The sequence below is a fragment of the Anastrepha ludens genome, chromosome 5, assembly GCF_028408465.1.
Source record: "Anastrepha ludens isolate Willacy chromosome 5, idAnaLude1.1, whole genome shotgun sequence".
NCBI lineage: Eukaryota > Metazoa > Arthropoda > Insecta > Diptera > Tephritidae > Anastrepha > Anastrepha ludens.
Window position 1 is genome coordinate 106,621,005 of NC_071501.1, and position 12,926 is coordinate 106,633,930.

Sequence of the window (12,926 nt, forward strand, 5' to 3'; positions counted from 1 at the left end):
TAAATTAGTGTTTTAGTAGCTTTTTAGATGCTTAGAAAAGTCACGAGCTTCTATTCTACTTTAAATAAATTCCCCTAACAACTCACCCGACACAAATTCCTTGGGCATTTGCTTTCTACCCGACGTAGTGACGCGGTACAATGTGAAATCTTCTATACGCAACACAACACAGGCACTCATCAATTTCGCTAAATTATCTAGTGTCGCCTTCTGTTGCTGCGCTTGCGTCACCTGGCTAGCGAACGCCGAAGTATTGCCTGAACCCCCGCTACTGCTAGGGCGATTAGGCGTATTTGCACCTGACGCCGCAACAACAGGTGGTGTACCACCCACTGTGGCCGCATATGCGGGCGTTTGCGATTGTAGTGCATTCACATTCAGTGCCACAGGAGAAGTTGGTGCAGTGCGCTCGAGCGGGGCATGGGTGGAAGGGCGATTGGGTTGACTTAGGTTGAGTACAGCTTCGCGGAATGTATTGAGGGATTCTTTTAGCCACAGCGCCGGTGACACGGATGCTTCACGATATCTGTTAAATGTGAGAAGAATGGAATAAAATATAAATAAAATTACTTGGATTATTAATAAGCTACTTAATTAAGGGTGGTCCCGGTGGTCTAGAATTAAAAAAAAAATCGATTTTTTGCTTTTTGATATTTCGAAAGTTTAGGCCTTTAAGAATCTAGTGTCAAATTTTTGGAAGGATATTCCCAGTATTCTCCATTCTACAGCCGTTTTGCAGGTAGAGTCAGATTCGTCACGCAGCGGCATCAATGGTCGCATTTAAATGATCAAAACTTTGAACTCAATTATCTCAAAACTACTTTTTTGTGTTGTCAAAAAAAAAATAAAACTATTCAACCGAATCGTCGGAAATTTTAATATGTTGTTCACAACATCAATGGCTATCGCTCGTACTAGAATCATATTATTATTTAATTTAAGGGGTTACATGGGTTTCGTTGGTTCAAAAAATCGGTTTATTTTTTTTTTTTTGCTTATTAATTTCTACAACTTCTCAGGAATATTATTCTAAATTTTCAAGTCTATTCGAATAATAAATTCGGAGATACAGTCTTTGGAATGTGTGCGCTCCAAGCCACTTTTATTGTTACTCAAAACTTTAAACGCGTTTTTCTCGGAACCGTGTTTTCAAAGTCGGTTGTCAAATGTTCTCTGAAACTACTCAACCGATCATGATGAAATTTTACACAAGTGTTTGAGATACAATTTACTCGTGCATGAAGGCAGGATTTTTTTTTCAATTACAACTATTTACAAAAAAAAAAACTAAATGTCAAGAAAATTTTACCGAAATTTTCATTTTTTTGCAAAAATGTCTGCCAAAATTCCAATTTTTACTTTTTTTGTTCTTTCCTTCGTTCAAGCACGAGTTTATGGTCTTAACTAAAGCACTTATTTTTTTTTTTCATTTTTGATCAGCCTGTCAGGAGTTATGCTGACAACGCGGACGCACCTTTTTTTCGAGGGGTCACCGAAAATGACGTCACAATGGAGGGGTTTTAATTTTTTTTGTTTTAAATTTCACAAATTATTCTTTAAATATGTATCTATAAGACAGAAAAAAGTTTGAATTAAATAAATAATTTTTTACATAGAAAAAAAAATATTGAAAATATGCCTTTTTTTACCCGACGAAACCAATGACTCCCCTTAATTATTTCGTATTTTTTTTATTAAAAAACTGAAACCCCCGAATTTTAGAGAGTCAAATTCAAAACCGCGATATTTTGTCAAATTTTCTTATTTTTATTTGAATACGGCACATAGCTACAGTCATACTGATTAATAATTTTTTTGGTTTTTGTGTTTCAGATAAATAGAAGACCCAAAATGGACAACACCGTCCAGGTCAAATTTTTCGGAAGGGTCAACTTCAGCGCCATATTTACAATTATTAAAATTAAAAAAAAAAAAAATTTAATTAATTTTTGTATGTAAAAGGAGTTCGAAAGGCTAAAAAATTTAAATATCGTTTTTGATTTTTTTTTTTGGAAAATAAAATGCCTGAAAATACCCTAAATTTTCGAGCTTTAGACCACCGACACCCCTTAATGATGATAATCTTACTTCGCCCAATGTGCGCGATCGGATTTGGCCAGATGATAAGGATAATAGTCTACTTGGAATGCTTGCACAGATATTTGTAAAGCACCGCCTTTATCTAACTCCGGATAAGTTGAACGGCCATCTAGAGTAGGTAAAATAATAAATATTGAATTAGTTAATTGTTCAAAATTCAATTCTAACCACCACGCGCCCCACGCTCACCTCCTTCATCGTCACACAAATGCAAATCGATGCGCTGACTGAAAAAATGATAGGAAGTTTCGCGCACGTCGAAAGCATTGAACATTTTCTGGGCTGTGGTTGTTTTCGCTGAATCAAACTGACGATTTTGTTGTTGCGCTATCAACGCCTGATACTCGGGCAGAGTCTGTTAGGCAAACCAGAAAAATTTATAATAAATATGAATATATGCATATGCACATACATACTCGCATATAAATGAAAATAATTATCGCAATTGGCGTCAAAATCAATGACTACATTTAAATAAGTTTGAGCTAGACAAAAGCAAAAATAACCTGTAATTTTCTAGCCGCATTCTTTTTTTGTGTTGCATGTGTCGCCGCTTTGATTAGACCAGATAAGGAGTCGACAAAGTGTAAGGCCGCCTTTAGCTGCGAGTCAGTGAGCACCCAGAGGAGATCGTCGAGTATGAGTACCAGTCGTGAGGCCAATAGCGTACAATCGGAAAGACGTTTTCGTAAAGTGATGCGACAGCGCGCCTGATTGGTGAGCAAACGTAATGGAGTTAGCGATTTGTCCTGCGTAGAACTGGCCTCGATGCGCACCGTTTGCCAGGAGAGCTCTTTGAAGATAAGTATGATGCCTTTTTGGACGTCTTTGAGGCGCGTAAAACGTAGATCGGCATTGGCCCATTTGGGGGTTTTCGATTCAACGCGGATACGGGACATCTGCGGGATATAGAAAAATTAATGGAGAAAAGATGATGATGAAATTCTAACTTTTGTTAAAAGATGGGATGTAATTGAAACCTTCCCTTGTGTTCACAATTACAGCAGTGCGACATATAGTAAAGTTTTGACTATTTATTTATTTATTTATTTTTTTTATAAAAAAATTGTTTATCCCGCATAAAAAAAACCAAATAATTTAAAGTTTCAAACTTTATACAAAATTTAAAAAATTCAATTTTTTCATTTTCAATTCATAATTTTTAGAAAAATGTTGAGTTTTATAAGCTTCTTTGCTTGTCGTCAACTTCTGATTTGCCGCTGATTTCATCGTCTGAATTTAAACGAGACTTTGCTTGGGTATAAGAAATTGCATGAATTGTCCTTTCTATCAAAGTATTTATGTACGAGAAACTTCTCATTTTAGTACAAAAAAAAATTTAATCTATTGATTGAATATTCTTCACGCATTTGATGTCGTGATAAGCCATTAATTTGTTCATTTATGGTTTTATTTTTAAATTTTACTTGTTACTTGTTTCTTATCATTGTTTTTATCTCACCGAAAACTTTGAAGCGTTTCCATTTTTACATAAAACCGTTATATTTATCTTGCCTTTTCTCTTACAATGGCTTCTAACACGCATTTGTGAAGCGCACGTGTAACTAATAACGCAAACTGCCAGTGGCATTGTGAAACTTTTATGCGGAATTTAAGGTAATGCTTTGTTTTGTCAGTTTAGTTTTTTTCAATTGAAACTTTTTAATTATAAAACGCAGAATTCTGTTTCGCTTTGTCGTCCTCCACCAGCAGTCTCAGCTGCTTTGTTTCCTTATGTACATATTATAATTTGGAGAGGATAGAGAGTCCAATTTTGGAGGCCAACGAATTCGATATCGTTCAACTGTTTCTTCCTCTTCCTCATCTCTATAACTTCTAGAATATTCATGGGAGAAAATTCCTAGTCTTAAGGAATGCCTGCCAAATAGTCAATGACCGGTGATGCAAACCATGACCTTCGAGATATCATCTCTTGAGAGGCTAAGCAATTCCTTTGCCCTTTTCTTGTTTATTTGTGGCCATAGTAGTCTAGCTGTTACGCATGTGCCTTCATCGCTCCACCACCTATTGGCCTCTTGGATAATGTTTTTTTTGATTCTTGGTTGCTCGTGACCATAGGTATCCCAATGGTACTTCTACCACTGAGCAGTTGAAGAATAGTACGTTTCCTGGTAGTTCATCGGTTTTACATATCGATGGTTTTTGGGGAAACGTGACATAATTCAAAAATACAAAATACTGAGTTGGGTCAGTTTTCTAGATAAGTGACGCGCCAATTCGATCACCTGACAAAACGACACTAACGCCATCTCTCAGAATTGCTTCAAGATTCGCTTATGAAGCTTTTCCAGATAAAAATATATAAACTCTGTAGTTGGTTTTTACTTTTAACGGCAAAACTCCGAATTTGAGTTAATTTTGAGTTGTGTCGCTTTTCTCGAAAACCATCGATATTTAGAAATTGTATAGAAATTTAATTCCCCCCTTAGCCATGGTTTTAGGTTCTACCGGTATAGGACGAGCATACGAAGAGTCTGTCGAAAGTGAGTCTAGGAATAGAAGAGTCTAGTTCTTGTTTGTCCATAGCACCATACTTTTAAGTCTAAGCGCCGAAGCGGCGGCAACGTGTTTCCTGAGTAGTAAGCGTCGAAATTTGTAACTGACTGCCAATTTTTAGTATAAACATTGCGCGTGTAGGGATAATACCCGCAACAAGATAATATTCCGAAGCGGTATTTGTACTTCGGATAATACGCACTTTAAAGACACTAGAATAATACCTTCCATCCTTCGCAATGTAGTCGATTTATAGTAGTTTTATCAGTAAAACAGTTGACTGCTAATTTTCCGCAGTCTAACACCAACGACTAGCATGTTTCGGGTACCGCGAAGTCGATCAATCTCAGTTCTGTCTGATCAATCTCAATCCTTCGGTTAACCGTGAAGTCGATCAATCTCAATCAGCAGAAAATACCTTCTTGCAATAGTCACATAGGACGTTTGATTGCGTCATCCTTCTGTCGCTATGTCCTAGTTAATGGTTGTTCTTGTTGTTGTAACATCATAAACATTCCCTATAAATGTTTACGAAATGCCGCTGGAGTGACAGACCTTCACCGGATATAAATTCGGGTCGTTCCGGTAACGTAGAACCGACTGTCGTGGGAGCCGCTTTTTGGCGGCAGGGATGAAGAACCCTTTTTCTCTCTTGGAAGTGCTGCAGGGTCTTCGAAAAGGCATGCCTAGCCTTTTCACATGCATTTGAGCCCTTTTAGAGCTTCGGTGACAATAGATACATATATCTTCCCCCTCATTTCCCCACATAGAGTACACACTTCGTGGTCTCTTAATTCCATTTCGACCACTCTTTCCTGGACATCCCACACATTTTTTTGCATACAACTTCTTAGAGTAACAGTTTGCTCATGGCACACAATTGTCCAATGCGTTCTTTTCCAGGAATATGTTGGGATATATGAACTTGTTTTGAAAGCTTTTCTGCCATGCATTTTCAGTTTCTTTACCTATGTGACCTGAGGCACAAGTTTATACGCATTATGTCCATATAAAATTGAGCTTTAAGACAACCAGACGCCACCACATTTTTTAATTTTTGCTTACAGTTGAAAAGCAAAATCTGACGAGAAGACTCAAAAGAGTCGCTCATTTCCAAATGATATTTTCTTTAAACCAAACAATAAAATTGTCGAAATTTTATTTAATTTACTGATAGAAACAATTTTATTGAAAACCACACAAAGTGAATTTCCAGCACGATGAAGCGCGTCTATGTATTACTCAGGTCATGAAAATATATGCGACCCGCCATATCGACCCGTCATTGTTCATTTCGACTTCCATCTGGTCGATCGATGACGCGCTGATAGTGCCGTGCCGGGGAGCACTTCCACTCCTTCAAAAGGCAAACAAAAAACATTGAATCGGTTCATGAAACGCCTAAAGAGAAAATGAGTTGTTTTGATGCGGAATTCGCATGCTACCAGAAAGATAGGAAAAATGTATAACTAGCTAATATAAATATCTTCAAGAGTAGCGGTGGTTTTCGCAGCTAACCAAATATGTTACCGACAAATTGTTTCTAATTTTTAATTCTTATGGCTTTAAATTTCCTAGTTTTGAAATCACAGCAAGGCTGAAGAAAAAGTCTACTTCTGTGTTCAACTATTTTCAAGGCTAGTTGTGCTGGTGAACTGATCCAAAATGGATGAGCTCTGCGGAAAGGGGCAGTTCACTATTTACTGGATACCATTACAGGACACAAAGGAATAGAAGGTACTGAGAGAGCCGATGAGCTCGCTAAGACAGGTATTCGCTTGCCGAAATTGAGCACGTCAGACATATACCTATCACTCTCCTTTCTGAAAACGGAACTATATAAATGAAGAACTAGCTCTGGAAACGCAGTCGATATTGCAACACTCAACCTCGTACAAAACTGCCAAAAACTGTTAGGGACTTGGAATACGAAAGCTGCAAACTTTATTTTATCACTGTCTAGAAAAGGCTGCAAAATATTGGTTGGAGTACTGACGGGACACTGTCTCACCACACATCACGCAGCCAAAATGGAATTAGTCTAGAGCGATGCATCTAAAACATGCAACGAAGCGAATGCTAGGGATACTTTGGAACCCCTAATTTGCCTCGACCCTGCTCTTTGTATGACCCGACAAATATTTTTCAACCCTGAAGGATATTGCACACAAAAGGCTTTTTAAAACTCGCTAAGATGTGCATTAAAAATTACATAAAATAATATCTTCGACTCGAGATACATAGCGCTGGAATTAAGTAGTGATGTTGCGGAGCTGAAGAAACAAAATGAATATTTATCGCAGGAGGTCGAAAAAATTAAAGCTGAAAAGAATATGGATAAAATAAGACTCGCCCAGTTGGATGACCATATCAAAAAACAAAATTTAATTTTCAAAGGTACATCGACCAAGGAGGCAGTTGATAAAGTGTGCAAGGAAGTACTACAGATAAACGACGCATCAATTGTCAAATCGACAAAGAAAATCTACGAGCGAAATGGAAAAATGACGGTGCTGGCTGATATCGGAGATATTTTCAAAAAATCAAGTAAGCTTGCGGGTACAACAATCTATGTAGAAAGAGATCTTAATTTAGAGCGGCAACAAGACAAGAAAGTTATGATGCAGTTGAAAAAGGATATTATGGCGATTTCCTCTAAACATCGAATTGGCGTCCGAGATGATAGGATGAAAGTAGCAAACAAATGGTTTAGATGGAATAAAGATAAAAAGCTGGTATGTGGCATGGAAGATGCAAATATTACATTGCAACTTCTATATGAAAACAGACTTAAGAACGTTAAAATAGATTATAATATATTCTTAAGTAAAATTATTTCAAAAAATTAGAAAACGTCTGTCATAGCAAAATGATTAACAAAAATAACCTTAAAAGTATTAGAATTAAAAATAATTTAAAATGTGCACAAATTAAAATTAATATTATTTCCTTTAATGTCAATGGCCTTGAAAACAAATATATCTTCCCTGCGTTTTTCGACTATGTTAAAAAGCATGACGTTTTTGAACTTATAGAGACCCACCTAACCGAAGAGAAAATAAATCAAGCAAAGAAATATTTCCCAGATTTTGACACTTACTGGAAACCAGCAAGTCGTAGCAGCAAATTTGGAAGAGCGTCTGGAGGTTGCGTGTATGGAGTCAAAAAAGAGTTGCAAAAAAAGGGCATACGACAAAGCCGAAAATGGAGTAGATGTGATAAGATTCCACGTAAAGGATGACATAATCACATTTATACCACTGTATATAAGAGGAGCAGCTTGGCACGAAGAAATTGAGGTTGTTAAGGAATTTTTCAAGGAAAACACAGAGAAGATATCAGTCGTTATGGGAGATCTAAATGTTAGAGTTGGAAATATACAACAAAATATCGAAGACTTGTACACAGCTACATTCTCAGCAGATACTGGAAAAAGGAGCTCAAGAGACGCGGTATTAAATAAAAGAGGCAAAAATTTTATGGATTTCTGTGAAGACTATGGTCTAATTATATTGAATGGCAGAACAGCTGGTGATGAGGAAGGTAATTTGACTTACATAAGTGCAGTTGGTAATTCCGTAAACGATATGTGCGCAGTTTCCCAAGAAGGTTTGAAATACATTGAAAGATTCGAAGTTGAATCAAAGGTATGGTCTGACCATATGCCAATTATATTAATATTAAAAACAAATACGGTACTAAACGAATTGGAAAACATCAACTTATTGCCGAAAGTAGTGCTTAAAGGAAAAGATAAGATAAATTATCAATTAAAACTAAACCAATACCTAAATAAGTTTAAAAATGGAGGAGAAATAATGGATCTGAAGAAGCTTGCCAACGTAATAAAAATGTCAGTGCCACAGTCACCTGCCAGAAATATTAAAATCACTTTTAAAAAAGCATGGTTCAATTTCAAATGTCTTAAGGCTAGGGAGCTATCCTTCAAATATCTGAATGACTTTAGAAAATCTAACATTGAAGACGATAAGCAAAAATATCTACAAGCAAATCAATTTTATAGAAACGCATGTGAAAAAGCAAAGAAAGAATATTACGAAAAAATTGAAAAACGAATCAACAAAACTGCAAATGCAAAAGAATGGTGGAGTTTAGGGAAGGATATAAGAGGAAAGTCATTTCAAGTTGGTACAAATATCACTGCGAACGATTTTAAATACTATTTTCAAAGTCTACTAAACCAACCGCAATTAACAAAAGACATTTATTACTCAGCTGCGCTATGTAAAGATGAATATCTCGATAAAGATATAACATTTATGGAAGTTGAAAAAACCATTGAAAATGCTAAAATCAATAAAGCACCAGGAGAAGATAGAATACCTTATGAGCTGCTAAAGTTTGCTTCGCCAGAATTTAAGTTGGAGTTAACAAAGGTATACAACATAATTTTTGAGATCGGAAGAATCGATGAAACTTTTGAAAAAACGATAATTTTCCCAATTTTTAAGAAGGGAGATGTAAATGCAGCCAGTAACTATCGGGGAATATCGTTTATGAATTCTATCGCAAAGGTGTTAATGGGATTGATAAACGCAAGACTTGCAAATTGGGTAGAAAAAAACAACGTGCTCACAGAATTCCAAGCCGGCTTTAGAAGAAACTATTCAACTGTAGATAACATTTATAATCTTGCGTCTATTGTACATCTAAAGTTTCATGAAAATCAAAAAGTTTACGCATATTTTGTTGATTTCAAGGCGGCGTTCGACAGGGTGCCGAGGAGACCGATGATTTATAAACTTCGACAGATGGGAATATCTAGTAAAATAACGAACCTCATAGAAAATATTTACGGTAATACTAGATCTGCGGTTTGGACGGGAAAAGAAGTATCCGACTATTTTGAAACCTGCACTGGTGTGAAACAAGGATGTCTGTTGTCGCCATTATTGTTCATTTTATATCTAAACGATTTGCACGACTATTTACAAGGTGGACTATTGGTTGAGGGCATGAATATACGTATTCTCCTTTATGCCGATGATATTGTTCTCCTAGCGGATAACCCTAAAGTCATGCAATCCATGATTAATAACCTGGAGAAATACTGCGCTGAATGGAATATGGAAGTAAACCCAAATAAATCGGAGATGATGGTCTTTAGAAGAGGTGGACGACTTTCCCAGGCTGAAAAATGGTGGTACCAAGGTAAAGAAATTAAATTGGTGGCCGAATATAAATATCTTGGTGTCATTCTCACACCCAAAATGGCATTCGGCAAGCACTTAGAAGCACATGGAACGATTTTTTAGCGAAACCATTCATTTCATTAAAATCAAAATGGAAGCTGTTCCAAGCGGTATGCAGAGCGATCCAAACCTACGCAGCGCAAGTTTGGGGATATACCTTATTCGATGAGGTAAATAAACTTCAGCGTTACTTTATTAAAAGAGTCCTCAAGCTACCCGAGTTCACTCCAAATTATGCAATAACATTAGAAACTAATATAGAAAATAGCCACATGTATTCTTTAGAGTTACACATGAAGTATATCTGGAAAACTATTTATAAATATAATTGTAACAGACTCCCACACAAACTAACACAAGGCATCTTAAATAAAAATGTGTTTTGGCTTAAGCATCTGAACGACATGGGAATGGAGTTCGGACTGAAGTTTGAAGAAAACATCACCTCTATAGACTGGCAAGATCGCTGTGTGCAACTTCTTACCGAAATGAAAGAAAAAAAAGATATCAACATGGCAAGGCAAAAAGCACAGTCAAGCGCGAAGCGAATTTATAAACATTTAGACTACTCAAAAGGGGAATCATATATTAAAGAAGATATGCGGCTAGCTGATATTACGACAATTTTCAAAGCAAGATGTGGTTTACTGAAGCTAAATGCAACTACGTATGGAAATGCTCAGAAAAAATGCACCCTCTGCAATTTAAACGAGGAAGAAAATATGCAGCACTTCTTAGGAAGATGTCCGGTACTGAAGGAGATCAGAATAAAATACCTAAACGCAGCGAAGCTAAATGAAGCAGAAGTAATAGATATACTTAATGGCCACAATTGGAAAAGACTAACTTGCTTTATATACTCAGCCTTACGCTATAGAAATTTTCTTATTGCAGAGTTCAATTTTTGATTAATTTTTGACTTGTGACAGACAACATTGTTATTGCCACAAATTTATTATTTCTTTCTTTATGTATTTATATATTTAAACGAATTATTGTAAAAATTATTGTAATGTAAGATGAAATATTTATAAATAAATAAAGAATTACTACTACTACTACTACTACTACATAGCGCTGGCAACACAATGGACCCTAGAATTCTAAGTGAGGTCTTTTTACATATCAGCCAGCACTTCCTAACCTAACCTAACCTACGCCAGTCAGCAAAATTATCTCGTTTTATGTATGCCTTATTTCAATGCACTTCACTTAATCACTACATACATATTATAAAACAAAGTCGCTTTTTCTGTCCCTATGTCCCCTTATACGCTTAAATCTTTAAAACTACGCAACGGATTTTGATGCGATTTTTTTTTAAAGATAGATTGATTAAAGAGGAAGGTTTATATCTATATAATGTGAAGAAATATATAAAGGGGGCGTGGCAATCGGTCAAAATGTGGCAAAAAAACATCATTTTTTTGTTTTCACGGCCATAAATCATAAACGAATGAACCAATTAAAATGAAACTTTCTTGAAGTTTAACTTTGAAATATTTACTTTCGTTCTGCATCAAAAAAAATAATTGATTTATTTGTTATTTAACCAAAATTGTTTAAACAAAAGCAGCTCTTTTTCCAAAAAAAGCTGTTTGTGTGTGTGTTCGCTGTCAACCGAATGAAGCAACAGGCGTTAAGCGATAATCTCACCACACCTCATTAATGTTGAATTACATCGTATGGTGACGTATGTATGTATGTATTTACGAATCGCTCGCATTATTTCATTTCGGACATATGTACATACATATGTATCTATGTATGTACTGAATTCCATGTAATTATATGTACATACAATTTTACAGCGAAATAAAACGCTATTTTCAGGTTCTATATTAGTAAATCGCACATAATTATTGTAAAATACAGTTTTTGAATAGTTTTTATTGATTCGGAGCGCGTTTAGTTTGCTATCAATTCCATACAATAACATTTTTTGTCATTTACTTTTTACGACAACTAATAGCTTATTTTCGAAGCGATTTCAACAAATGGGTACAACATTAATCCTTATCCAATTAAATACCTTAAATACATTGTTGTTTTCATATAGATCTATGTATATGGCTCTTTACAGCATATAATTAAAAACAATATTTTTCAAGATATTACATCAGTAATTAGTAATTGAGATCTACCGGAAAAATTGCGTTAGCTGTTGCGTCATCCGGCATGCCGCTACTCTTTTGGAAAGAGGCCGAACCACACACTCTGCAATGAAGCACCCGCTGAAAATCGCCACCGATGATGATAACAGCGTCTGTAGTGTTTCTAGACAGAGCAATACAGGAAAATTGATGCGTGACTGCTCATTAATAGTCTGGGACGAAGCTACCATGTCAAACAAGACGTCTGTGGAAGCACTGGATAGGACAATGCGCGATTTGCGCAACAAAAATGCACCTATGGGTGGATGTACAATTCTGTTCTCAGAAGATTTCCGTCAAATCCTACCAGTTGTGACTCGAGGAACACGTGCTGACGAAATAAATGCTTCGCTAAAAAGATCCCACCTTTAGTCGTATGTCAATAAATTAGAGCTTAAAACTAATATGAGGATTTCGTCATCTTCACGTGAGAACAGGCTATTTCCAGAGATGCTGCTAAAAGTTGGCAATGGAGAATTAACACAAAGTGAGGGAAGGATTAACCTAGAAAACCTTTGTGTTTTGATAGACAACATCCAAGAGTTAGTCAACAATGTCTATCCAGACATTGATAACATAAGTTATAAGACAATATCTTGGTTTAAAGAAAGAGCTATTCTGTCACCAACTAACGAACAAGTAGATAAAGTAAATAACTTGATTATTTCAAAGATTGATGCGCCGACGAAAATATACTACTCGGTCGATACTGTTCTCGATTTGAAAGAAGCTGTTCAATTTCCTACAGAATTTCTAAATTCTTTGAAACCGTCTGGACTCCCTCCTCACAAAATGGAGCTGAAAATAGGTTGTCCTGTTATTTTATTAAGAAACCTAAGTCCACCTAAACTTTGCAATGGCACGCGTTTGCTGGTAAAATCACTGAAAACTTTCATAATAGAGTGCACAATACTCACAGGATGTGGTACCGGAGAAGATGTAT

General features: G+C 36.1%; 1 protein-coding gene across 6 annotated transcripts in view; it reads right to left on the bottom strand.

Moving 5' to 3' along the window:
• Positions 1-12,926, bottom strand: part of LOC128865256 (bridge-like lipid transfer protein family member 3A) — a 71,695-nt gene that overhangs the window by 30,580 nt on the left and 28,189 nt on the right. For all 6 annotated transcript variants that reach the window (XM_054105406.1, XM_054105404.1, XM_054105405.1 and 3 more), the window contains exons 4-7: positions 2,607-2,999; positions 2,290-2,455; positions 2,089-2,209; positions 87-526 (exon numbers count right to left, since the gene is read on the bottom strand). In XM_054105406.1, coding sequence (XP_053961381.1) covers positions 87-526; positions 2,089-2,209; positions 2,290-2,455; positions 2,607-2,999 — 1,120 coding nt within the window. The remainder of the gene's footprint in view (positions 1-86; positions 527-2,088; positions 2,210-2,289; positions 2,456-2,606; positions 3,000-12,926) is intronic.